A 27616-nucleotide genomic window follows, 5' to 3' on the forward strand; every position below is an offset into this window, starting at 1 on the left:
TGCAGTGATCAGGAGTTTTTTGGTAAGCCTTTCCATTTCAGCTGTTTCTTGCAGGGCTCCTCTGCTGCAGTGACAAGAAGCTCTGCTCAATCTCAGGGTCGCTTTGGGAAGTGGTTCATTTAGTGTTTAGGCATCTGAGCCTATAGCTTATAATATCTGCATCGAGTACCACAGCTTCTGGGAGCACGTTGACTACCAAATGAGAGAATGTCTTTATATGGAAGAGTTAAGATTAAAATCTCATTTCTTAGTGCAAGAACCCGCAGCACAGAGCCCTACTGCTTCTCTACTGTCTCCCCAATGCTTATGGATTGCCACAGTCCTTTGTGCTGCCTTTCTCCTCCTGTTTCATGCATAAGTCCCAAACGTACAAGCGACGGGTGCTTATGAAGCCCACAAGCGTTCGTCACCTCAGCTACCGGCGTCTGACTGAAGGGCGGTGCTGCCGGCACGCAGCCCTGCCTCCCGCGCTTTCCTTGGGCTTCCCGAGGGCTGTGAGGGGTTACGGGACGGCCTGGGTTGGAGACAGCTTTCATGTGCAGATGTTCTCGCTGGCACTGGGCTGCACCTACACTGCTGTCTGGGGAAGAAGCTATGGCAAAAAATATAAAATATATCTATTTTAAAAATTAACCATAGCCCTGGCAGTTGTAAAGGGCAGAGAGGGGCTACTTCCCCTCAGCGCCCCGTCTCCATTTCACACGCGGCCGTCCCCTCCGCCCTCCTTGCAGATGGCGGCCGCCGCCCCGCGACCCCTCACTAAACATGGCGGCCGCCGCTCCGTCCCGCGGGCGGAGCCGGGAGGTGGAGGGGGAGGAGGCGGAAGTGGAAGTGGCGTCAGTGTGCGGCCCGGCGGCGGGGCAGGAGGTGGTGGCGGCGGCGGCAGCGCGGTGCCCCGCCGGCGGCGCGGCGGTTGCCTGGTAACGGCGGGGCCTGAGGAGGAACGGGGGCCTCGGCCCGCAGCGCTGTCCGACCTGCGGGGCTGCGCGGGGAGCTGTGGCCTGGCCTCGTTTGGCCCCGTCCGTGATGCCCGGGCCTGGCCGAGGGAGAAGGCTGTGACCTCCGGGCGGGAGCGGGGTTAAATGGAGGACTGGGGGTGAGGCGTGCTTGGGAACGAGCCGTACGGAGCCGTACGAAATCGGTGCTGAAGCTGTGCTTTGTGAGCAGCTGTCAGCGTGAGTGGTGGGGAGGGTGAAGGGTTTGCCAGCATAACGCCTTACTTCCATCGGTTACGTTGTTGTTTGTTTTAACTAGCTGAGAGCTGATCTGTTTTAATTACCCAGTGTGCTGAGAGCACGTTGATTTTCACTGACGCGGGCTCTCTGCGTGTTTCGGTCACTTCGTGCAACTTTCCTCACAGTTACATAATGGCAGAAGCCGCCGTGTCCCCGTTGAAGCACTTCGTGCTGGCCAAAAAGACCATCACTGCCATCTTTGAGCAGCTGCTGGACTACGTCACTGAGGGGGCTGCTTTTGTGGAAGGTCAGTTTTTGACTTGATGTAAGGCCTGATCCATTGCTTTGAATTGACTTCGTGGTAGTGCAGTATGTGTTATGGTACACATCTGTGTGCTGCTTGTGTGAATGTATGCCTTCAGACATTGCTGTGCTTTTTGCTTGAGAAAAGTGAAATGCTGTGCTAGTAGCCATACCTGGGATGGTTGTGCCTAATAATAGCTGGCTGCATCGTGTGGCATTGGCTGCTTTCTGTGATGGTGGAAGCTGAGCTACCTCATGTGGGTTGGGGCCACTTACAGCCCCGTTTCAGTTCATTGCACAAAGAAAAGCATTGACAGGCTCTGCTACCTGTTAAGCAGGTTGATCTGTCTGATAGGAAAGTGGATCATAAGGATATGATGTAAAAAACCTGTGGTTACAACACCACAGGTTTCAGCAGTGTGGAGATGCACGTTGCCCCACAGCTTGGTTGCTCATTACTCCACTGAGCTCTGTCCTGAGAGGGCAGCCCAGCCTGACTCTGGTGTCCATGGCAGTCCTTGTTTGGCTTTCCGAAGGAGGCAGTGTCACAAAGGCCAGGCAGTAAGCCCGTGGATGCAGCCTGGTGTGCTGGAGAGGGCCGTTCGTATTCTGAGATCTCTGCATTCTCTTTAAACATAGATCGTTTTTAACTTTAGTAGTGAGTTTGTTGATTCATCTGTAGTGATTTAACATGATTTCCCGAGTGCTCTGTGGAACTCTCAAATGATGGGCTCACATCATGGAGTTATTTTTGCTTTCCTACTGCTGCATAATTAAAATTTAGACATATCTTTGTCATGCAAAGTATTGATAATGTAGGTCTTGTATCCCGGAGTGTGCATTCTGTATGTGATAGCTTTTGTTGTTTTTTTTTCTACGTGTAGCAACATACAGGAACCCAGAGCTTGAACATATAGCAACAGAAGATGAATTAGCAGAAATACAGGCATATAAAAAGAAGTTAGCAGTCATTGGTGAAGTGCTTTCACGGAGACACATGAAAGTGGCATTTTTTGGCAGGTAATGAATGAATTTGATCTCTTTCAGAACTTAACATCCATGTTTGTAACTTACCTGCACCAGAATTAGTTCATTATATGATTATTCTTTGAACGTGCTCCCTCCTCCCCTAATGGGTGCTAAACATTTCTGTGACACCATCTTGTTCTATTTGTGTAGTTTAATTATGTATGTCTTGCTACATATTTTTATGGGTAGGTTACATAAAATGTTTTTTTTGTGTAGGTCTATTATTTGACTTAGGAAGATGAGAGTTAGTTGCCTTCTCCTGAATGTTCTGTTTGTTTAACTTGGTGGCTTTGTTTGTTCAGAGTGTTTGTTGTACTGAACTACTGTTTTTAAGAACTTCTGTTGGTGTGTATTGTAAGTGCTGAAAAACAAAAATTGGAGCTGTTCATTTCCACATATAAGCAACTGAAGAAAAATAGGCAGTGTTAGAGGCCCTTGCTGTGCTGGTTGTGCCATTAGTTCCATAGGTCTGCGTGGTGCTTATTAGGGAAAATAGTAACAATGCATTACATGGCTTGCAGATAAATCTGAACACAACATGAATTTCTGCTGCCCTGGAATCCCTTAACAAGGAAAAATCTGAATTCACTGTCTTTTTACAGAATGAGTATCAAATACTTTGCATATTTAGTTAGCGTTTTCAAAGTTATAGATTATTTAAATGGTTACGTGTATTTTCTGGAATATGACTTTTTTTAATTGAAAAAATTGTGCTGGTATTGAAAAAAGTACATACAGCACTGGGTGTTGTATGTGGTTGCACTCACTCTGCTAGCAGTTGCTGCATTATTTAAAGAAAAAAGATGAGAGGAGCTGGGATAAGTAAACTGTATCTGAACCTTGGCATTTCATGAAGTTAAAAGCTGAATGCATTTACTAGCTGTGCTACATGGTGAATGTTGCTTTTGTAAGTTCAGTGCAGGAGATGATGAATTAAACCTTAACCTGAACTCTCCCTCTGACGTTCTGAATGAATTTGTTAAGTATTGTGCAGTGAGTCCTGAACCTTCTGCTAGAGGAAGTAGCTCAGTTAACAAATTACAGCCCGTGTTTACTTCACGCCATTGTGTAAGAGTTAAGTCTCAAATCTTACTGGGTGAGGGTTACTGCAGAATGGGGCATTGCTGAGAACTTCACGTCCTTGTGGAGGTGCTGAGTTGGTGAGCAGTTGCATTGAGTCAAGAGAACACTGATGTAATTGAGCTACTTTTTCTTTCTGAAATAAGGACAAGACTAAGTTCCATGATTAAAACCAGCATTTGCATTATAAGGATTGCATGCAAGAAATAAATTTGATTATCTTTTTGCACACCGCTTTACATCTTCCTTTGGAGATGTTGATTAAGTTGAGATTATTGTTGATTAAATTGTTTGGAGTTGGCTGTAATGAGAATTCCCAGACAGCAGTACTTGGAGGCATATCTCAGGACGTTGATACAGTGCTCCTTTTGCACCACATCTAATGCTTTAGAGGCTGTATCAGAAGCACTGGTTCCTTCCTGACTGGCACAGATCGATGTTTTCTGAGGGCAGTGTGTTAAGTTACAGAGATGGTAATTTCACAGGCATTTTAAGTAGTCGCTGTTGATGCCATCACAGAGGCTACTAAGTCCTCTTCTGTCCCTGTAATGCAACCTTTTCCTCATGTCCTTCTCCAGCATCTCTGGAATTACTCCCTTAGCTTTGCTGCACACAGGAATGTTGAATTGTTACCCGATCAAAACATTCTATCTGAAATATTACACAGGTTTTCCATCAGTTCTTTTCTCTGGAAATTCCAGCACTGGCACAAGGCAGAGGGCAGGCTGCCCCTTCTGAGGGACAGGGTGGTGGTATTTAGCAACTGCTTTGCATTGATCTGAGGCATTGTTTTAGGCTAGATGCTTTTTCTGGTGCAGCAGAATTGGATTGGATACAGGCTGGGCTTGTTTGGATGGCATGAGTTATGCACATGGAAATTGGCTTTCTTGATTGGACAGGAGATGTTGATATCAAGAAAGGGTGCTGTAACTGCTATTCTGATGAACTTTTCCTGCACTTTCTATTCTTTTTCCTGCACTTTCTATTCTTTTCTGGCAAGCCGTGATGAAGTGGTTTGATGCTCTCTCACACCCCAAAATAGCGTGGGCCTAACATGATTAAAAGGGAGTGCATTCAATTCATAAGGAAGGTGTGCTTGATGCTGCTTCAAGGTGCTCGGAGTGCTCTCGTTATTTTTTTCCTCTAGAACAAGCAGTGGAAAAAGTTCGGTCATTAATGCAATGCTGTGGGATAAGGTACTTCCTAGTGGAATTGGCCACACGACCAACTGCTTTCTCAGCGTGGAAGGGACTGATGGAGATAAAGCCTACCTCATGACAGAGGGGTCGGATGAGAAGAAGAGTGTCAAGGTAGAGTTCTGGAATGGAGAAAAAAAAAGTCTTTTTTCACAGGAACCTCTTCTCAAAGCTTCTGTCTTGAACAGCAGTTTGAAGTCTAATGGAAGTATAAGGATAACTCATTTATCATTTATAATCTAGTAGGTGAAACTGAAAGTGGCTAAGGTGTGTGTCATTGTAGCAGAGTGTATATTGAGTGATCTATTTTTGCAGGACTGTCAGTAAGCTCTGTTACTTGCTAAAGATCAACAGCATCTCTAGTTGGCCTTAGGACACTTACCTTCCTGTGCTGCTCACGGGGAAGCCTTAAAGCCCTGAGGCAAATTCATGACAGCTCTCAGTCTCACATGGAGCCCTGTGAGGAATACTCAAAACTCCTACGTACTTTTTGAAGCACAACTCATTCTTTAAGTAGTAGCAAGTCTTAAGAAGATGGGAAAAAAATCTTTTTAAAAGAAAGGCACAAATATTCACCAAAAGTCAATATTACGCTTTTGACAGTTTGTGGGGAACTGAGTTAGGCTGCTTTGCAGACTCATTTGTGGTACACACTGCATGTTTGTCTTCTCTCTTCATGTTCCTGATAGACAGTCAATCAGCTTGCTCATGCCCTTCACATGGATAAAGATTTGAAGGCTGGCTGTCTGGTCCATGTCTTCTGGCCCAAGTCCAAGTGTGCGCTGCTGAGGGACGATTTGGTCTTAGTGGACAGGTATGCTTTCTGTTGCAATAAACACCTCCTCAAGTAAATATGCCACTGCAGCATTTAAAAAAGAGACTTGTTGACTTGATTGCTCTGCTGTAGAGTTACTAGTGGTGCTTTTTTTTTTCCCCCTCTTCCTCTCCCAAGAGCGCAGAGCTTGTTCTTTGGTACGTAGTGCTGCCTGTCATTGCTCTGCCGATTCTGGCGTTGTAATGGTTGGAACAAAAAGGTGTCCTGTGAGTGCTGCAGGAGGGACTTGCTTTTGGCTGAGCCTGCTGACCCTTTAAAACAAACAGCAGCATAGAAGTGTGGCCAAGGTCAATGCAACTGTAAATCTTTTGCTCGTTCCTTGTCCTTAAATGCTCCAAACTGATCACGTGAAGGGTGAGCAGCCTGGACTTTGTATCTAGAAGCTTATTTTAAGGGTTGCAGGACGTACATGTCACTCTAGTGAGTGCCTGAAAATCTCCCTGACACTGTTGGTTAATGTGGCTATGTGTTGAGCTGACACTTCCCCTGGTCTGAACCAGAAATAACTGAGGTTTTGCAGACATGAGCTAATGCTTATTGTATTCCACTTGTTTTTGAACAACTGACAGCTTTATAGTCCTGGCTTCATTTTGATCGTTATGTTATGCAAACTGTGCATAGGCCTATAACTTTAAATAGGCCTTTATTAGTGGAAAAAAACATAATGAATAACTATTCTTTCTGATTACAATCTAAAACTTGGGATATGGGGAAGAAGAGCATTCTGGCTGGACTGCTGACAGACCTGATGCTTTTCTGGCTGTTATGATCTGCACATTTATTCACTGCATTTTGTAACATATTTGATGGTCAAATAAGTGACAGATAAGTGCTAAGTGGTAGTGAGCTTTTTCTTTGCCTTAAACTTGAGTTCAGCATTAGACCAAAGGTGCAAGACTTTGTATCTTAACCGTAATGTCCTTAAGTGATTCCAAACTATTTTCATCACTGTAGAAACTCCATTGCTGTATAAATGAATTTGTTTCCTGTTATCAACAGTCCTGGCACAGATGTGACTACAGAGCTGGACAGCTGGATTGACAAATTCTGCTTAGATGCTGATGTGTTTGTCTTGGTTGCCAATTCTGAGTCAACTCTCATGAACACGGTATGGTGTGCAGTGACTTCCCATCAGTTCTTTGTTTAATGTTTAAAATGGAGACATTCAGCAGTGGCTTTTTTTTCTGTGACTCAAGCCGTAGAAGCTCAAGCAGGAAATGTAACTATTTTGTGGTTCAAACTAATACAATAATATAATATAATAATTTAGTTGAAGAACAAAAAATACAGTTGGAGATGAAGAATAGCTTCTGGTTGTAGAAAGCAAAGTTGGCGTGGTGGATGACAATTAATGAAGGCTTCACAGTTTCAGCCAGGCACCTTAGTGCGGGCAAAAATGAAAAATAAAAAAAAAGAGCAGATACTGTCATGTCATATTTTGTGTTTTCTCTGTTTCCTGACAAATATTGTGATTGTCACACAGTTGGGAGCAAACTTAATGGAAGGCAAGAAAAACTGAAGGAGATTCAGTTTTGTAACAAAGAAGACAGTCAGTAAATGATGTGATAGATGTATAAAAGAGCTGATTTTTTTGTTGTTGCAGTGTTTTCTGAAATATCTGTTTTGGAAGCTTTATTAATTATATTTCTGCCCATTTTAGACAAGTTAGCAGCACTGTTGGCTTGTGTTGTTGGCATCGGTTTTAAGAGAGTTGATGACTTTTGAACTATCAGAAGCTGTTGTTTTCTGCTGGGTGTCTGTGGTTTTCAATGCTAATGAATTATTTTTAATATGAATCTTTAAACAACCTTGTTCATAGTTGGGTCTCTTAAGAAGAATGCATGACAGTTTCAGATGCCTGGCAAGTTTTCTGTTTGTGTTTTAATTCTTAGGAAAAACATTTTTTCCATAAAGTGAATGAACGTCTCTCTAAGCCAAATATCTTCATCTTGAACAATAGATGGGATGCCTCTGCTTCAGAGCCAGAATATATGGAAGATGTAAGTGAGTTGGTGGCTCTTGCTTGGATTGATGTATACATGTATGCAAAGATGGTAATATATTTGTGTGTGCATGCTTTTATGTACGTGGAGGTATATATCTGTATAAATCACTGTGGTAATACACTTATTAGAATGAAAACAACAGCTTTGTCTTACAGGTTAAAGGATAGATTGATAGATGGAAATAATTTGCTGCTTTAATCCAAACTGCTGTGTACGCAGGCAGGCAGTGGAAGGCTTGTTTAGAACCTTTGTCTTCCACAGTAAGCTTGTTTCTAATGTTCTTTGTGTTACCTTCTGATTTTGTGATACTGCTGCCTGAGGGTTCAGATGATACGTGACAAAGCATGTTGGAGGAGCTGTCAGTGTGCTCTTCAGCTCTTTGAGGGCATCTGGTTTGCAGGAATGCTCAGTACTCTGCATATGGGGAATGGATCAGTTCCCTCCGTACCTGACTGAGATAGGAAACATGTGTAAATAAAGACAGTTCTAGAAGGAAATATGTTTGCTTCCAGGACTGATTTTAAAGTGATTTTAAAGCAGCTGCTGCATCAGTAGGGTTAGAAGGCATCTAGAGTCCAAGGAAGGGTCAGGCATGGCTTGTTTTGTGCTCAGATGTTTTGATTTGCTTGATTTGCAGCTCAGTTGTTTTTGCCTGTTTCTCATGAACTTCCACCTTCTCCTCAGGTGCGCAGGCAGCACATGGAGCGCTGTCTGACTTTTCTCGTTGATGAGCTCAAAGTTATTGATCCTGTAGAAGCGAGGAATCGCATCTTTTTTGTTTCAGCAAAAGAAGTTCTGAGTGCCAGGAGACAGAAGGCCCAAGGAATGCCAGAGACTGGTGTGTAGGAAATCTTTTTTTTTTCTTGTTTTCCCTCAAATGCAAAAAAAAAAATCATAAAGCCTGATAAAAGTGATCTGGATATTCGTGCTGTGTTCTCTCCCTTATGGTCTGCTATGTTCCACAGGTGGAGCACTTGCTGAAGGGTTTCAAACAAGATTCCAAGAATTCCAAAATTTTGAGCAGATATTTGAGGTATTTATGATGGGCTTTTTTTAACTGCCCCTTTTACTGATGTGAAGGTAACTCCTGTTTATGTGTGGCTTAATTTTACTGAGTATGACCTTGGTGAACAAGTGGAGGAGTGTCAGCTATTCCAACCATGTGACAGCTGTGCCTTATCTTCTGGCTGTGTTCATCAGTTGCCCCTTAGAGCAGCAGGTAGAACAGTGTTGTTCTGTGAGGGAAGGGGTCAAAGCTGGGTTCTAAGCTCATGGTTTGATATCTTAATACCAGTATAGTATAGATGATAAGAGACTGCTCTTAGAAATGCTTCTATCACTTAATAACCATTAGCTGCTAAAACGCCTGCTGTACTGTAAGACTTATTTTGTTCTGCTCTTGTAGCTTTGTAATTCATTATTGCAATCCAGCACTCAAACAGTAAGGTGGTGTGTTTCACTCATGTAAAAGTAAATATTTACTTGCGTTTTTAAAGTCAGAGTTTAGAAATTATCACTATTATCTACCTCTTAGCTCTGGTACTCTGAACTATAATGCTCTTTTTGCATCCTTGGTGCTGTGCTGAAACCATCCTTCAACCTCAGTTCAGCTGTAGTCATAGCTGAGTTCACACGTTCTTTGGCAGTAGGTCTGGCTAGATAATCAGTTGATTCATGTGTGATAGCATCTATTTATCTTGTGGAATTTGATAACTCTAAAGCTGTTATTTGTTATCTTAAATTGGGGTCTTGGATATGCTCTGATTGTTCAGGCTTTATTTGCACTGTTATGGAAGACGTCTGAGATGTTGAAATAATTAGTTCAGAATACAGGCAGCACATAAGTCCAAGAGACTTGAAGTTTCTTGCTTGGGTTCCTACTGGTAACCAAACACGCATTTTTGTTTGTTTTTTTTTTGTCTGTAGGCAGAGCAGGGAACTTTCAACTAGTTGGGAAAAAGTGGAAATTAAGTTTTTAAATCAATTGCTGCCATGTATTTTTGCTGTATCCAAAGCACTTCTTTTTCTGTAAAATCCTTCGTAGTTACAGTTATGCATTCAACACAGAATATTTAAAAATTGGCAGACATGTGACTTATTAAATTATTTGGTGTTATAAATGCTCAGCATATTGATAAATCAGATTTGAGTCTTGAGCTGGACAGTAAGATGAGAAATTTTTGTCCCAAGGTCACAACCACCACAATGATCCATCCTGAAGTCACAATAAACCCTGTGCTGCATCCAGTGGACTGGATGCAGTTGTCTTTAGTGAATATTCTACATAAAACCACAAACCAGTTATGTCACGGGTTGTAGGTTGGCAGAGTTGCTTCACCAAACAGAAATGGTGTATGGAGGAGTGGAAAAGGCATGCAGGGCAGAATAGTAGTTCTGGCTGCAATTTGGAATGAACAACATAGCCTGAGTTAGTACCCTGCAGCACGGTCCTTCCCTAACACCAAGACTGTCTGGCCATGCTGGAAGGCAGTAGACTTTCAATGGGTTTGGTTGTGTTACTGGAACATTGAAAGCTTTTATCTTTGTTTCAATAGTTGGTTATTTACAGAATAACAGTAAAAATGCTCCTGTCCTCCTCTTACCTTTTCCAGTCCTATAATTAACCTTTGTGTTTTTCCTAGTGCTCTAGGATTGTCTGGTTGTGTTGTGAGTGACTGTCGTCCTTTTACCTACCACATACTAATGCTGGGAAGACTCTTTCCTCTGTGTCTAGTCTAGCTCTAACAATGTGCTGATATTTCTGAAACTCTGGCCTTTCATTGCTGATTTCTAGATCTGCTTCATCGAGGAACAGGGAATTTATTTCATTCATTTTGTTTCTTTTGTTTTGCTTGGTTATTTGTAGATAGCTGCAGTTTGTTTTACTGTGCTGAGGTCATAGACAAGATTTTCGAAAGCAACTTAAACACTGTTTGTGCTACCCACAGATTAACTGGAAAAAACCAAAGCTACACAAAACATCACCACCACAAAGCAGATCTGATCTAAGGAAACGAGCTGCTTGCTTTCTTCCCCCTGAGTACAGAAGATGCTGCTGCTGGGTGGCCTCAGTGCAGACTGAGCTCCAGCTCTTATTGGCCACGTGCCTCACGATACACGCTTACCTAAAGTCTTAATTCACGACCAATCACAACTGATTTGCTTTTGCCCATATTTAACATTTATACATCTTTCAGTTTATTTTCTGTAGCACTGAATTGCCATACAGTATTCAAGATTCAGACTGATAAGAAATTTTTAGAGTGCTCTGTGCTAATAGATTTAACACTTCAGCAGTATGTTAAGGACTGCTGGAAAACTTTTGTTTCTAATTCCTAATTATATAGTTTGTGCCTGGACTGTCAGTATTGACATAAGCTTGTAACATTTTACTGACACAGAGCTGCTGCTTGAAGCTGTGAATATTAATTGCAACAAAAAGAACTCATGTGAGGCAGTATTGCCAGGGGTCACATTAGACATTCAGTGTTCCCAATAGGCAGCTGGGAGAGTTTTCTTAAGAGCTGGATTGATTTAACACAGACACAGAGTTTGGTTTTTGTTTCCATTCCTCATTTGTTGTAGACAAAAAAACCTCTGCACATTACTGTCACTGAACGTGAAGGTGTGAAGGTAGAGACCTGCTGCTGTAGATTCATTTGAGATTCCTTTTCTGTTGTCTTTTGATTTCTGTATGTTTTCTCTTTTTGTTTCCCATGGGTTTAAGTTCATGCTAATAGCAGCAAGTGCTTTCTGACAGTGAAATTCCAGAAGGTGTTGGTATGGAATTGCAGTAATGTGTTGTGGCTTGGGCTCCTCGCAGGAGTGTATCTCGCAGTCAGCCGTGAAAACCAAGTTTGAACAGCACACTATCAGAGCTAAACAGATAATAGATACTGTGAAAAACATTATGGACGCCATAAACGTAGCTGCAGCAGAAAAAAGGTAGGTGTGTTGGAGGGCTGGTTGGTGTTGGTTTCTCCAGGTCTTAGATGACCTGGAGCCGTTTCCATGCTGGTGGTTTCTTGGATCATTTTGGATTCTGAAGTGCACTTTTTTTTTCTGTTGGTGAGAAATGGAGAATTTCTCTGGTGTGCCAGCCTGACTGTTCTCTTGCGCTGCTCAGTCTTGCCCTTGCTCTGTGACTCCTGATCTTGGTTTACTTTGTTTTCCTTCTTACTGATTTATGGTCACAAAGATAATCAGTGGGTTTTCCAATCATTTTTTAAAACTTTGAAGTTTTTTTCTCATTGTATCCAGTGCTTTATCTGTAGATGTTTGTGTGTTGTAACATCGAGTAACTATATGGGAAGCTGTAGTGCTCTGATTTGCAAGTGCTTAAGAGTGCCCAGAGGGCTGGGAAGAGCCCATGTGAGCTCTTTGGGCTGTGTCACTGGTTCTTTTCAGGTTGTATCCTTCAGTGTCTTTACTCTCTCTTTGCTCATCCTTAGTGCATGTGGTAATAACTCATCTTTTCTCTCTCATAGTTCCATGTTCTTGGAGATTGGGATACGAATGTTTTTTCTCCACTTTTGCTGCTGCCTCTTCTTTCTCATACATTCCTTTCCATCCACCTCCTTTCTGTGGCTGTTAATAAAGTGTCTTTATGTCCCAACAGACTCTGCTATTCCTGTCAGACATTCATCTTCCCAAACATATCAGCGCTGCCAAGCTGCCTGTTTACATATTAATCTGTCTCACTTTGTCAGATGCTGTGAAAACCTTCTGTGAATCTGTTGGAAAATATTTTGATACCTCCTCCTTTCTGTCAGTTGACCAACCCAAACCTGTACAGTGACCCCTCATAGTCTGAATTGTCTTTGAATGTAACTGCTGATCCTTCAAGACACAACTGCTCTAGATTTTCAGTGTGTTTTACTTAAACAATAGGTCTGCCACCTTTGAAGAGAGTTTGTTGTGACAAGGTTAGTTTCTGCTGCCTCCTGTTCTGCAGGGTCATTGGGCTCATGTCATTGGTAAGGAATAGTTGTATGGTGCTGGTGAGCAGCAGCAGGACAGTTTGGGCTTATCTTTTCTTTCTCTTATAATCAGGAAAGGCTAAGCATTGAAGGCCTCTCATTTCTGCTCCCTCTTTATTCAGTTCCAACTCCAAATGCTACTTTTTAAGATATATCAAAGCCCAGTCATTAGAGTTCTGTTCAATCAATGCAGCCTTTAAGTGCACTTGTAAATTTTGTATCTACATTGCAGTCACTCAGAAGCAGTCAGTGTTTCTGCTCTGTTCCACTACTGTAACCTTGGAACTTTTTTGGCTGCTCAGGAAGCTGTGAGCTCGGTGGTTCATGCCTAATGGTACATGCTTCATTTCTGGGAGAATACCTGCTGGTAATTTCCTTTCTGCTCTGTTAGAGTGCTCTCAATGGAAGAGCGAGAAGATCAGAAGGACAGGCTGGACTTCGTTCGAAATCAGCTGAACATTTTGACAGAAGATACTAAGGAAAAAATCAAACGTGTTACTGAGGAAGTGGAAAATAAAGTAAGTAGTGCAGGGAGGGAGGAGTGTGTGCATGACGCAGCATGGCAGATAAACAAGTGAATCTGTCAGCACGTGGATGTTGAGCAGTAGATGAACTTCTTACGAGTGACTTCACTTGAGCATAGAGCTGTGGCTGACCACAGGCACTCCGAGCTTCGTAGAAGTTTGATCTGAAATTCTGCAAAGATGAACAAAGCAAATCTTCAGCTTGAGTAGATGTGAATCTTGAAGTGTTTGGAATAGGCACTTTTCAAAGTGGTAGCATAATTTGGGGCGGGTTTTTGCTCTCCTAAATTTGGAGACAACATTCATGTTCAAAGAGCGTATAAATGAATACAGACTATCAGATTATATTAGTCCAGGATGCTTGGCTGGGGTGAAGCCTGAAGTATTTGATAAGACATTGTTTTAATTCACATTAGCAGTGCTAATTGATGTGTAAGAGATCGCTAGGCTGTAATCCACTGCTGTGTGTGTCCTGAGCATACAAGAGAAAAAACACTGAGCATCTCCAGTGTCTGCTGGGGAAAAATTGCATTATCCATGGCCTCTGGCATCCAGATCAGCTCATCTGAAACTGTGGTTGTAAGGAAAAGCCTGCAGGTTTTACCTCTGGACTGATGGAGTTTTTCTGATTAGCTGCCGAAGCTGATTGGAGGGAGTATATTATGAGCTTGAAGTGTTCTGACCATAGCAGGTCACAGCAGTGTCAAAAATCTCTCAGCTTCAAATGCTTCTGAACAGCAGTCCCTTTCAGTCATGACAGAGGTACATACCCCACCCCAAGCTTGTGAAGTACATTTGAAGTACATCTATATTCCATTTCAAAGAATAGAAAAGAAATAAAAAGACACGCTTGCTGAGTGTCAGGTAATTGAATTACTTGTTGTAACTGAGTTGGTTCAGAAGCCTGCTTCCACTCTGTCTGGAAAAGATAGGAGAGGATTGCATTTTGTCTTTCAGGTCTCCTCTGCCATGACTGATGAGATTTGCCGACTTTCGGTTCTAGTTGATGAATTTTATTCAGACTTTCACCCTTCTCCTCAAGTACTGAAGCTCTATAAGACAGTAAGTTTCCTTCGTCTTTCCTTTGACTTCTATGTTTTCATGATTTGCTTGTCGTTTTACGTGGCGCTTTGTTTAAGCTTTACAGAACTTTATGATCCAGGTGTCTCTCTGCCCTGTCCTGGCTCTGCAAAATGCCCAGAGCAGACTCTGCACTGTTGGTGGGACTGGTCTTATCTGTCTGTAGACCAGTGAAATCGCCTGCTGTATTGTGACTGACTGCTTTGTAGGGCAGCACCGTACTGGTGTGCTCTTCAGTGTCACATTTTTATTGAAATGCATGCTTTTTCCATGTGCCTTTTAGTGATAACAAGCCTAGAGAAATCCTCCCTGTGTCACATTAATTAGATTTTTCCGTCACAATTTAAAGGCATCTTGTTTTCATGGTAACCTGCTTTTCTTCCCACTGCAAATAATAACGCCTAGTGTTTAGCATACCTCTGAACAACGTAATGTAAATGATGAGCTGAATAGAAGTTGATGAGCATATTTTCTTTATAAACCTTCAGGAACTCAACAAACACATAGAAGATGGTTTGGGAAAGAACCTGGCTGATCGCTGCTCCAGTGAAGTCAATGAGTCGATGCACCAGTCGCAGCAGGAGATCATTGGTAATGTGGGCAAAGCAGGGTGTTGGCTTTCTTGTTTAGAGAAGGCAACCTGGGAAGATTTGCTTCCAGAATAATTTTCCTTCTGAACGTGATTTAATGTTTGCACCACACAGCAGTAAGGGTAAACCATCCTGGCTCAGGACTGTCTCTGGTAATAGCCTGTAACAGTTGCCTGGGGAGAGGAAGGATGAACCAGGGTCAGTAGAGTGATCCATGCCCTGCCGAGGGACTTCTGAACCAAAATACAGCATCTGCATTAATGGCTTAAGCAAGCCATAATGGACTTCCCTCTGGGAACTTGCCTAATCCTTTTGTAACCCCATTTTAGCCATGAAATGCAGTAATTGTCACATGATGTTTCTACACTGTGGTCTCCATGTTGCTGTGAATTTACAGGATAGTTTCCCAAAGCAGTTGTGGTAGGATCCTGATTTAGCACTCTGGGGTTTTTTTTTGAGATGTTGTGGGTTTTTTCGGTAGCAGTGTTTCCTATGTAATGTTAATGCTTATCCATTTCTTCTGCTCTGCTCTGTTTCTGGTAATAAAAGATTCAGAGCAAGATGATTGAATTACATGAAGCCTTGTTATCTTACTCAGTAATGTTGCCTTATCTGTATGGCACCACCAAATGGCTGGATAAACAAACTTACTTGCCGTCATCTTTTACCATTGCTGGAGGACTTGAAGTTAACGTCTCCTTTTCTGACAGTGGTGCTTTATCTACAAGTTGCTTTTGTGTGGCTGTTTTATCTGAGCAGCGAATGGGCTGCTGTGTTAGGATCCAGACTGCTAAAATGCTGGAGGATTTCTTTGTCTAGGTTTTTGTTTGTTTGTTTAAAAAGTCACTTTGGATACTGGTAGTTCTCAAAGCTGGTCAGCGCTGCAAGGATTCTACTTGGGAACATGCTGTCAGCCTCATCCTCTCTATCGGTTCTGTTTCTAGAAAACCTGAAACCATTGTTGCCTTCTGGTGCTCAGAACCAGCTTCACTTGCTGATTCCATGCAGGAAGTTTGACCTCAGCTATGATCTGAACTGTCACAGTCTGTGTGCGGATTTCCAGGAGGATATCATGTTCCACTTTTCCTTGGGATGGACTTCACTCGTAAACCGGTTCTTGGGTCCTAAACATGCTCAGAGGGTGCTTCTGGGACTGGCAGATCCCAATTTACAAGTGAGTGCTTCAGAGGTGAGGCTGACCTTTTAAGTGCCTTGTGTTTCCTTAATGAGGCTATATTGATTATTTTTTTACTACATGTTTTTTTTAAATCCTGTTTGCTTCTCCTGTTTCCCCGCTTCCTGCTGCGTTCCCTTAGTCCTTTTGTGTGAAACATTTTTGGCAAGGCTTGTTTTATTGAGTTATATTCAGGGTTAAAAGGGAACCAAAAATCTTTCCCATACTTTCTGCAGATGTTGCCTAAGTTTGGATTGAACGCTCTGGGGAACTTCTTAATTTGTCACATTTGCATCCTTGAGCAGAGCCCTCATTCTAACCTAGCCCCTGTGTGACAGGGAACTGTCAGAACCTCCACTGTTTACCAGGAACATTGTTCAGACTTCTGTGCTGAAGAGCTCCCTTTAAATGAATGGAACCCTGAATATATGAAAATAAAACTGATCCCTGTGTAGTTCCACAGTGCTTTTGACTCAGGCTGCTGTATTCCACTCTTCTAGATCCCTCGTCCCTTAGCTACCACCCCGTCTGCTGCCAGCCTTCCTGCTGCAACTCCAGAGAACACATCACCTGATGATTTCATGGTTCCTTTGGTAATGAGTTTAGCTTCACTGACATCACGGACCTCTATGAGCATCATCGTTGTTGGCGGAGTGGCAAGTAGTATTAGCAGCACTCACTGATGGCAGAGATGGGCTGTTCTCTCCTTTCTGGGGTTCTATACCATGCAGCATGAAGCATGTAGGAACTTATTACCGTGGCTGGGCTGGATGAGCATTTGTGGTGCACTGGATGTCAGACTGTAGGGGAAAATTGCTGTGATGACGCTGAGTGTAGCTGGGCACGTTCTGACTGTGTTCAGTTTCTGAACTGTGGGGTGATTTGATTGTGCCTTCTGTACTGTTGAACTGGTGGGAGCCAGTTTGCTTTTTCCTTCCTCCTTCTGTAACCTGGATGTTCTCCAAGCCACGGGGGCAGCAGCTGATTTGGATAGAGCTGTACTGCTCGACAGTCATATATTTGCTAACAATCTAATCTAGTAAAAGGGCCCTGAAGACAGAAACAGCAAAAAAAAAAAAAAAAAGGTGAAAATAAATAGACTTCCTTATAGTCTAGTTGCATTCTGTAGCAACAATATTTAAACTAATTATTTAAATTATTTAAACTAATTTTATTAGTTCTTATTTAAACTAACGAGTTGTCCTTTTCAGATTTGGAAAACAGTTGGCTGGAAACTCATCTCTCTCTCCTTAAGTATGTATGGCTTATTATATCTCTATGAGAGACTAACTTGGACCACTAAAGCAAAAGAGAGAGCCTTCAAGCAGCAGTTCGTCAACTACGCGACTGAAAAGCTGCAGATGATCGTCAGCCTTACGAGTGCAAACTGCAGCCACCAGGTGCAGCAGTAAGTGTTACACAGGATAAGAAACCTTTGTCCGTGTGGTGCTGGGTTGTCCTGGCAGTGGGCTCAGCTGAATGTGGTGTGGGAAGGCAGCAGGAAATTCTTGCAGCCCCTCAGCCTTGATTGTAAGGGACATTTGTGATATTGTTACAGGGAGAAGGTGTTACTGTAGCAACGATAGGTGTTGGTAGGTTATGGGCGTGATGTTGGCACCTAGAGAGGGTAAGACGTGCTCTGTGTGGTTGGACATGGGAGTAGGCTCCGTTCTAATGGACACTGATTTTGGGTTTGGCTGCTGCCAGCATCCCCATCTCAGGCTCAACACCTGTAGGTACTCAATCAAAAGTTGACACGTGTGATGTTAGAATAGACTGTGGTACCTTTTTACAATCAATGTTGCCTTTTAAATTTGAAAATCAGGTGATTTTCCTGATTTGTGCAGATTCCTCTGTAATCCCCTGGCAGCTGGAGGCTTTGATTGCAGTGTTTTTTTTGCACTGCAGCACTGTGTGATTTATCCTGCATTATTTTTGTGGCAGACTTCTGCAAGCCCCAATTACAAACTTGTTTTTCCTTCAGGGAAATGGCCACCACCTTTGCTCGGCTCTGTCAGCAGGTGGATGTTACCCAGAAAAACCTGGAAAAAGAAATTGCCCGTCTTTCCAAAGAAATAGATCAGCTGGAGAACATACAGAGCCACTCCAAGCAACTGAGGTGAGTCTGCGTGTGACTGCCAGGACCAATTCCTGGCACTGCTGACCTCTGAGTGGATGCCTGCTGTTACCTTCAACCTGCAAGTGAGGTATACACAGGTGCAGACACCGATACCTCTTTCCTTTACTCAGAACCAAACAGTTCTTTGGTTAAGAGTTAAATACATGCAGGCTTCTTCCAAGGAGAATGAGAAAAGCTCCTGAACTGCTCTCTCTTAGACAGTTTTTACCTTACTCTATTGTATAGGAGAGGTGGCTTTCTTAAGTGTTTGTCTCCCACAGGTAAACCTGGGGGGTGGCACCTTCCCAGAGAACAGGAGAGCATTAGAGCAGCTTCAGGTTGTCCTTCAGTTCAGTAGGCATTTGTGGAACAGAAACTTGCAGCAATGGGTGGCTTTAGGGACTCAGTAGGCCCAGGCTCCAACCAGAGCAAATGTTCCTGTTTTCTCAGTGCTGTGTGTTTCAGGAATAGAAACCAAACAGAATTATTGCTCCTGCCCTCTTTGTGATTGATCTGCATTGAAGTGAATACTTTGCTTTTGTTTGTTTTACAGAAATAAAGCCATTCACCTTGAGAATGAACTAGATCGCTTTACAAAGCATTTTCTTCAAAAGAGTAAATAAAGCATCATCGTTACCCTTCCCAGTGATCCTTTGTAGGACAAAGTAGAAATTTTACAGATGACACTTCTCTGTGGAGTCACACGAAATGATTTATATTTTTAATCTTATTTTGATTACACTTAATGATTGTAAAGCTTAATTTGGACTCTGACGGTGAACCAAACTGAGGAGCTGTGGGACGCTTATAACTGCTATGTTTGTTCTGAAGGTTTGGGGTTAAAAATCTTTAACACTAAATTCCTTTGGGCACTTGAGAATAAAAACCCAAATCTCTTCTGATTTTTGTTAGTGCTTAGTTGGGGCAGGTCTGGCTTCCTGGCATCCAGGAGTTTATGCAGGGAGAGTGCTTATCACTGCTGTCTCTCTCCTGTTCTCAGCTGACTAGGAATAGCCAGGGAAGAAGAATGCTGCTTTTTCATTTGTGCTTGTTTTGGTTTTTGAAGGAAGGGAAGTATGAACTCCAGCGTGGTGGACAGGAGTCCTGACCATTTGGGAAGCAAGAGGAATTGGGTTGGGAAGATTTTCCAGTTCTTGGATAAAGAAACAAAAGGTGGTAACTGTAGAGCAGTCACTCATAGAATGCAGTAGGCTGTAGTTTCCCCGCTGGCTCCTGCAGCTCCAGCCAAGATGGCGTTAAGTAAAAACAAATAGTTGGTAAAATGGATGCTCATCTCTGAGAGCACGGCTGGAACTCACCTCCAGGTGAAGTGCAGCAAAGAAGCGGCCGAGTCGGTGGCTTTGACCCCATTTTTGCATGTTGGAGGGAAAGATTTGGGTGTCAGGCTTCTGCCAGAGCTCATCTCCTGCATGCAGAGGTGGAGGCTGTCTGATGGCATTTCCTCATCCTGACCTGCTCCTCGGTTCTGCTGTAGCACTGATCTCTGCCCTGAGCTGTGTGACAGGTACGTGGGAGTACTTCCACCTCTGCTCACTTCTAGCAGTGCAGAGCCTCTTAACGTGGCTGCTGACACCTGCAATCACTGAGCACCTTCGTTTTTCTAACCAGACTTTTTAAGAATAACTTATTTTAGAAGAGAAAGCCTTTTCAGAATATTTATATATTTTTATGGATGTATTAACAAGACTAATGAAATACTCAAATTCAAAACCTAAGAGTTAAGGATTTGCTATATTCCAGTAAATAAGGGCTATCCTAAAAGGAGGTAGATTTTAAAAGCTAACAGTAATGGAACGTTGTTAATGACTTTAAGCTGAGAGCACTGTTTTCACCACAGTGTACGTGGTGGTGGGTTCTGATGTGCAGCAGCACAGCTGTGCACTGGTGTTAGCAGTGTGTGAGGTGTCTCAGGTTGACTGAGGAGAACTGTGAAAATGAGTGACAGCCCAGCCTTTGTGTGAGGTCACAGGTGTGTGTGGGTGCTCTTGTCTGAAGCGTTGTTGCACAGATTGTACCCAGATGAGAACTTTACATGCATGTGTTCTACAGTTATTTATTAAAAAATTAACTCTCTCTTTTCTCCTGTAGTAACGTTATTTCACAACTGTCTCGGTAGGGAAAAGCCACCCCCTTGCTTCCACTGGAGGACAAAACCCACAACCACTGAGGTTGAATTTGCATTTCACCAAGCAGCATTGATTGCGTAGTTCAGTTGTAGAGAAAAGAATCAGTGAATCGGTACTACAGCCTTAAAAAAAGTGGCAGATGGCACTGTGCAACAGGAGTTCTGCTGGTAAGAATGAAGGAATGTTGTAAAAAAATTAGTTTTGGTCCAGGTTGGTCCCTTACAAACTTCCTGCTCTCTTCAGTGCAGCCTGACCAGGTCCTGGTGAGTTCATTTAGCCTCCAAAAAGCGATTTTGGGTTAGAAGAAAGAATAACAATTCTGCTGTTTAACAGCAGAAGCAGCAACATCCAGAGTGCCTCCTGCTGCTCTGCCTCCATGGAGCTCAGGGACAGAGCCTCCAGCTGCAGGGCAGGGGCCTATGAAGTGGAGTTGGAAAGGAGCATCCACACAGGGCACCGTCTGGTTAAAAGCACTTGTTTATTGGTTACAATATCAACTCATGGCAACATCTTTCACTGAGCCACTGTACAAATACAAAGAAAAGATCCATTGTGAGGGGAAAAAAAAAAAAGCTATAAACAGAGTTCATAGCAAGTGATCTTTTTTCACAGGGAAATCTTTTTACAACAGCACTGTTAAAGAACAAATGGCACAAGTCCCTGGTTTTTTCAATAGCTTAAATAAAAGCTTTAAGACTGTTTCTGTATACATACACGATCCAAAGGCAGTGCAGAATCACTTCATAATTGGTAACATGACTGCAGTTATCCAAAGTAGTCAGCAACAAGTGACAGAAGGAACCGAGCTGATGAGAAATGCCAGAAACTGAAGGCAAATTAAAACCGAGATGGTTAGAAGCAGTTTTGTTTTGGACTCCTTTGGATGTAATATGTACTACAAGTGTTCAGATGCTTTTATTTTTTTCTTCTTTAAAAAAAAAAAGAAAGAAGGAAAAGAAAAAAAAGGAAAAACACAAATAGAGCACCATTGTGTAAGTAAAACAAAGGCTTGAAATATCTAAGACTATTCCACCGAAGTCCATATTAGTTAAAACCTAAACATACTGTGTGGTATAAGAATGTCAGGCACATGTAATCTGTTATCAGTTATATCAATTAGTAACACTGTTCACACATTTACCATAACAACACTGCATTAACATTCTGCATGTATTTTACATAACCAGCAATTGGATAAAAAGGCTTGTGGTGCCTCTGAAGTGTAGGAAGTAGTTTACCAGCATGCATGCCAGATTACTGTATACAAAGTGCACCATCAACCCATGCTTAATTACTTTTACAGGAAATGCTATCTCAAAAATCAGTCATTCTGCTACACAACCATTTATACCAACTATTTGAATTAGCCAATACTTATTCTCACCAACATCTTAAAGCACAGCACTAAACCTAGTGGAGGTGACTGTCCTCAAAGAGGAAAGACTAAGCACGCTTGGAATGTTTTCACAATGGTTTCATTCTACCTTAAAGTAACGCCAACTTCATTGTGGGACACAAACTGAAGAGTTAACTATTTCCAACCCATGCACAACAGTAAGCACGCCAGGACCAGCTGTTACATCCATTCAGCTTTGGACAGTCCAGGTCAGGCCCTCTCACAGACTGGGGGCAGCCCATCAATCCACGTTCCGCTTCAGTACGCAGATCGGTGTCAACGCTCAAACCTATCAGTTCTGCCAGACGCTGCCAGGCAGCTGCAGCTTTGCAAGGCAGATGGTGCTGATGGTTGGAAGAAAAAAGGTCTGGAGACAGATGAAAACAGGCCAACATTGCAGTACTCAGTGAGTATACGGTTAGAAGCTTCTGTGGTTTCCAGAATCTCAATCAAGATCCCCACCAATAAATCGATGTCTGAATCTACACAAGAACAAGCCCAGGTTGGGTGCTTGCCTGGCCTGATTAGCATCCTGTATTGCAGTATTAAATCAACACTGGAAAATGCTGACAAAAAAACCCCAAAACTACCCAACAACTGTACCCGAATGAAATAAATCTTGCTACGCAAAGCACAGAGTTCCACGTTCCACTTTCCAAGCTGTAACCAATAGGATTTTAGAAGAAAGGCTGGGAATGAGTTACTTTGCCACCAATGGTTTTGGCACAGTGGTCTCAGTTACTACATTTCTGTAATTACACAAGGTATTTGAAATTCAGACCATGATGCAGGTTGGCAGCAAACTTTTACAGTTTAAGATGTACCCACTGGGGCTGCAACATCTGCTGTACACCCAGTTTGCTGCCATGGAGCAGTTAGAAATTGCACGAGCTGCACACGTGTGCCTACACCATAGCAGAGGCACAGAGGCACAGAGGCACAGACCATTCTCAAAGCTGGGAATTACATCTTGTAAGTAAAACCTACAAAGGCTCATTTTCTTAACTTCCTCATATTGGAGAGAGTTTGAGCATTTAGCCATTAAACCACATCCATTCTCACGAGTGAGCTCACCACTGATAGCCATAAGAGAAAGAAACTTCATGATTTGGCCTCATACAACAGCAGCAATGCATTACATCAAGGCTGTAGGCTTTTTTTTTTTCATTAGATAATACAGGACAGTAATTAAACAGCAAACATCACCTTGGCAGGATCTATCACAAGCTTTCTACAAGTTCCCAAGACACATCAGATACTTTTTCCAGTTGTGCTGAGGCTCCTTCCACCTTTCCTTGTGCACCACCACAGAAGGAGCCACCACGGGACCTGCAGCACTAGAAGAACCAGTTAACCAAACAGCAAAAACAGGCAGGTATTTTAATGATGCTTTTGGAAACCTCACAGGCAAGTAGTTGGCATTCCTTACTAGCAGCTGAATCCAACAACTGCTCATCAACCAATGATAGTGAAGTTATTTGCAGTAATACCTGTACCAGAGCCATTACCATGCTTACAGTCTACCCAAACTTTTAAGAAAAGTTATATACATTTGTAAAGTTGTTTTTGGAGCTTCACAAGTAGAAACCAGCTTAAACACCAGAATGTAAAAATGGCATCTGTCTTTGCAACAGCGTTGGCTAAGAAATTGGTTCAAAACACATCTCTACGGAAAAAAATGTTTAGAAAAAGAACATTTTCTTAAAATTCTATAGTAACAAATTCACTCAAGGCAGCTGTGAGTTAAAAAAAAAAAGTTAAGTATACCACTAAAAATTGAACCAAATCTGAGAGCTCTCAACTCGCTCACTTAAAGAGTAACAAGTATTCCTTAATAGTTCTGTAAATGCAGATCGAAAAGCAAAATGCTGAGGAGTTCCTGTGACATACAACATTGTGGGATTTTGGTCCTACACCACAACCTGCTGTTGGCAAACGTACGCTCCTGCAGCACGAGATGTGCTGCTTTGTTTTCTTGAAGTGAATTTGCTGTGACTGGTACATTTATTGGCACCTTTGCCACTCAGACATGGCAAGTTTACAGGCACAGTTTGGAAGTCCGGAAATTTAGGATTACAAATATCATAAACTTGAGAAAGAGCCATCTCTGTTTTGGCATACTACAAAATATTGGGCACTTAGATTTGGTACCTGACCCACCGATAGCCAGACTCCCCATAACTTCAGCTGAGGGCAGATGAACGTTATCTTCCAACCTGGTAATTTAAAATTCACATCTATTTAAGACAAGTCACTTCAGAAAAGCCAATAGACTTGATTTCCCCTTTCTACAAATGCCACAGGCTTTGAGATTCCCAAGGGAACATCCACTGCAGGCACAAGCATGCTGCCAGGCACCAAGAAGTTAAGCAGTCCTCCTGGGTAGTTTCAGATGGGCATCACTCACTTGATTTTCTTCTACCTACATTCAACCATACTTGATCAGAACCTGTCGCTTATAAGCAGCTGCCACCAACATCTGAATAAATCAGGAAGAGGAGATGGCTATTTACAGTGTGAGAACTGCAGAACAATTAGCATCTAATGAGCCACTATGGCACAGACCTGCGACCACAGGAGAACAAGCAAGTCGCTAACTTCATAGCACAAAGTTTTAAAGGGCCACACAAGTAAGTAAGGTTATTTGGTTCACTGTAAGTTACACAATTCCTTTCATAACTCACACTGCACGTAACTGACAACAAGCACTTTTGGTTGTGGTATGCTTTGGCAAACCCCCAGTTTGGAGGGGAATTACAGGTGATTAACTGCACATTTAAATCTTTAAGATTCTAAGCAAAGTTCTCTTGAATTCCCGTTTGTTGGGGTGACTGAGCAAGCTCTGCAAGCACACTGCTTTCTGCACAGAGTATCATGCCAAATCGCTGTTAGTTTGTGACAGGCCAAACTGTCTCATTTAGAGCTGAACTGTCAAAAAGAAAAGCACTCAGCCACTTAACAACAGCAGTGCAGTCACCTGGTTTCCATACCCAAGGGCTGGGTGGAATAGCAGATGCGGAAAGCCGCAGTAAGGAGGCTAATACTTCTGAACTGGACTTTTTTTTTCCCTCTGTTGTTGCAACTCTGCCTGGCATTAACTCCTTGGTGTTTGGAGGCTGCCACTGCCAATGGATGAACCAGGAACCACTGGCTTAAGGAAGAACCCCCACGATTAAAAATAGGCAAGCAGGTCAAGAAGTGAGTGAGTAAGGCAGTAGGTATTAACTGGGAGTCTCCAGGGCCTCTAAAAAAAAAAAATAATAAATTCAAATGCCTTCCATTATAAAAACACATACATACCATTGGCTTCACTTTATCTACAGTAAATTCACAAAAACATTTAAAACAGCAATTATAGTTCATCCACTACAAAACTCAGAAGTGACACCTCAGGTTAAAGCAAAGCTATAAATGTAGTTCCTTAAAAAAATGCAAACATATTTCTTTACATACAGACAAATGTTACATGATTGGCTGCTATAACGTGTATATTCTGTTATGTACAAATAAAAGTACAGGATTAGCAGACTGAGCACAAGCAAAAACCCTTCAAAGACAATCTAACCAAACCATCAAAAACAAAAAGACTGGCTCTTAGTTTGTCGGTCACCATGATTATGTGTGCTGGCCCCTTTTAAAAAGTCAGTGATTTCTTCCCCCCTCCCCTGTTTCTTCACTTGATTTTTTTTCTAGTTTACAGAAAGCCTTTTTGTGTAATAATCAGTGAATAGAAAAACTTCACCTGCAAATACAAGGTAGAAATGTTATTTCACAGCTATAGGCTGCAGCATTGATCTCTCCAGGTCTCAAGTGGAGAATGTACATGTTTGGCTCCCAGTTAATTCCAGATTCTGAGAAAACTGTCCCAAGACCCTGTAGCTACAGCCATGCCATCATCAGTAACACCTAAACAGCTGACACGGTTGTCATGGCCAGCAAGGACACCTGGAAAAGAACAACGGAATGTTAATGTTTACAGGATGGAGCAAGGACTTGAGCTGCTACTCTGCCCTCCCAGATTAAGTCTTCAAACAGGCTGATAAATGCATAACAAGAGGTCTAAGCACCCTCTGTTTTCTTTAGCTTCAGGAACTGCACATCACAACAGCCATATCAGGAAAAACAGTGAAGCTACTAACAATACATGCACACAAACAAACATGTTTCTGCCTGAATTTATTTCCTCTACTCTTAAACTTTTCCATCTTCTTGCCCCACAGGCCTCCTCATCCCTTGCCACGCTCTGTACTGTTTTGTCCCATGTTTTCAGCAATGCCATCCACAACGTTGGCCATCAAGTCAATTTCAAAATCAATTGTGATATCTTTGACAATACCAGAGACAGAGCTACTCGTCAGAAGCTTTACTACTTGTGATAGGTGCCAGAACCAATGCAAATGCAACATTTCGTATTGCCTAGTTCTGTACGTTTCAGCAAGATAAACTTTCCATCCATATAATGCGACTTTGGTGGCTGTCCCTTAACCTTTAGAGCTATCTTTCAGCAGAGACAGAAGATGGCCAACGCACTGTAACAACTGGAAGATACAACCAAATGAAATGGTATCATTCCAAAAGAGCAGTGCCAACAGGAAGCAAGCAGAGTTCATCACATCAGCAACAGCACTGACAATGAACCAGCCCTGCACAGATTTGCAATATCCACCACCGCTCGCTGCAGTTACACGCACTTACCTGCTCTCTCCCCTTTCAGAGTATCCCACACATTGCAGTTGAAATCATCATAACCTGCTAGCAAAAGGCGACCACTTTTTGAGAAGGCTACAGAAGTGATTCCACAGATGATATTGTCATGTGAATACATCATTAATTCCTGATCTGCACGCAGGTCAAAGAGTCGGCAAGTGGCATCATCAGATCCAGTGGCAAATGCGTGTCCATTGGGGAAAAACTGGAAGTGTTAATTAAGAGACAGAAGTTTGACATCAGAAAAACACATTTCTCATGCGTTATTTCCAAAACATCACCATATGATATGCTCAGGGTGACCAGGCAAAGACAGAATGATCTCCTGAACAAAAATAGTTTGTCAGCAAACTCTGCTACCCGCACAGCTTTGCGATTAAACTCTTCTGGAATAGTACTGGTAACACTTGAATTACTGCACTTTTATTCAGACAAGTTCCTGCATGCAGTTCAGCAGGCATCAAAAGAGATATAACTAACTCCTGTGAAATGAAGCAAAATGTACTTCTGCCCTGTCTGGGGGCCAAGAAGACCTATGTGAAGTGCACACTATGTTCCCTCTTAAGATGGTCAGCCAGGTTGGCTCAGCCAAGACAGAAGATTGCAAACAAGCAATTTCAATTGCCAAAAACTACTCCAAATCAAAGCCTGTCTTACAACAGCCATACTGATTGAAACTGGAATGAAAAGAGCTCAGCACATCTCAGGATTCAGGTCTAAGTATAGGAACTGCATTTTTGTACAGGTCATGCCTCTGGTATTTTCTCAGCCTTAATAATTTTTCATGTTTATCAAGAACAGATGCAGCTTAGATTTCATTCCCTATTTATCAGAGCTTGTATCTTGCAGATCTGAACATAGTGTTATTATGACAGAGAGGAAATATAATCCAGTTTATAAATATTACAAAATTATTCTGAGGATCAACGTTCAACGTAAGCACTGGTTTTTAACTTTGCCTTCCAGCACATTTCCAGCTTCTTTTTCCCCAACAGAAAATAACACATACGCTTTTATTTAACAAAAAGGCTTAAGTTGGGGAAGCTTGGCTATTCTGCTCCCTCTCAGCATATTGTATTTATCTACAATTTCAGTTTTAACACTCTGTCATGCTGCAAAAAGTTCCCACCCTTCTTTCTTTGCTTCTTAAAAAAGCACAGCCTCAGTGGCTGAACAAGAACATTGCTGAAACTATTCCAAAACCACTTCAATGCATCACACATAATGGTAATAATTCAGTTACACACTGGATCACAGGTTATTTGACAATCTTCAT

General features: G+C 42.3%; 2 protein-coding genes across 5 annotated transcripts in view; one reads left to right on the plus strand and one right to left on the minus strand.

Annotated features, from left to right (window-relative positions):
• Positions 1 to 24904, plus strand: MFN1 (mitofusin 1). Of its 4 annotated transcripts, none has more exons than XM_048954692.1 (18): positions 1 to 22; positions 1361 to 1482; positions 2363 to 2498; positions 4735 to 4897; positions 5473 to 5597; positions 6618 to 6726; positions 7511 to 7618; positions 8309 to 8462; positions 8590 to 8657; positions 11448 to 11569; positions 12995 to 13121; positions 14085 to 14189; positions 14696 to 14798; positions 15742 to 15986; positions 16472 to 16627; positions 17183 to 17379; positions 17956 to 18090; positions 18644 to 24904. In XM_048954692.1, the coding sequence occupies exons 2-18, from the start codon at positions 1368 to 1370 to the stop codon at positions 18711 to 18713; spliced, it is 2238 nt and encodes a 745-aa protein (XP_048810649.1). In that variant the 5' UTR covers positions 1 to 22; positions 1361 to 1367; the 3' UTR covers positions 18714 to 24904. The 4 variants fall into 4 exon arrangements, with proteins under 4 accessions (XP_048810649.1, XP_048810648.1, XP_048810646.1 ...); XM_048954691.1 differs by lacking the exon at positions 1 to 22 and adding an exon at positions 840 to 920; XM_048954689.1 differs by lacking the exon at positions 1 to 22 and adding an exon at positions 961 to 1096.
• GNB4 (G protein subunit beta 4) overlaps positions 21170 to 27616 on the minus strand; it is a 26439-nt gene continuing 19992 nt past the window's right edge. The window contains exons 9-10 of the mRNA XM_048954711.1: positions 26329 to 26545; positions 21170 to 25578 (exon numbers count right to left, since the gene is read on the minus strand). Of these exons, the coding sequence (XP_048810668.1) occupies positions 25472 to 25578; positions 26329 to 26545 (324 nt within the window). The 3' untranslated portion in view covers positions 21170 to 25471. The remainder of the gene's footprint in view (positions 25579 to 26328; positions 26546 to 27616) is intronic.

This window comes from Lagopus muta, chromosome 9 (genome assembly GCF_023343835.1).
Source record: "Lagopus muta isolate bLagMut1 chromosome 9, bLagMut1 primary, whole genome shotgun sequence".
Lineage (NCBI taxonomy): Eukaryota > Metazoa > Chordata > Aves > Galliformes > Phasianidae > Lagopus > Lagopus muta.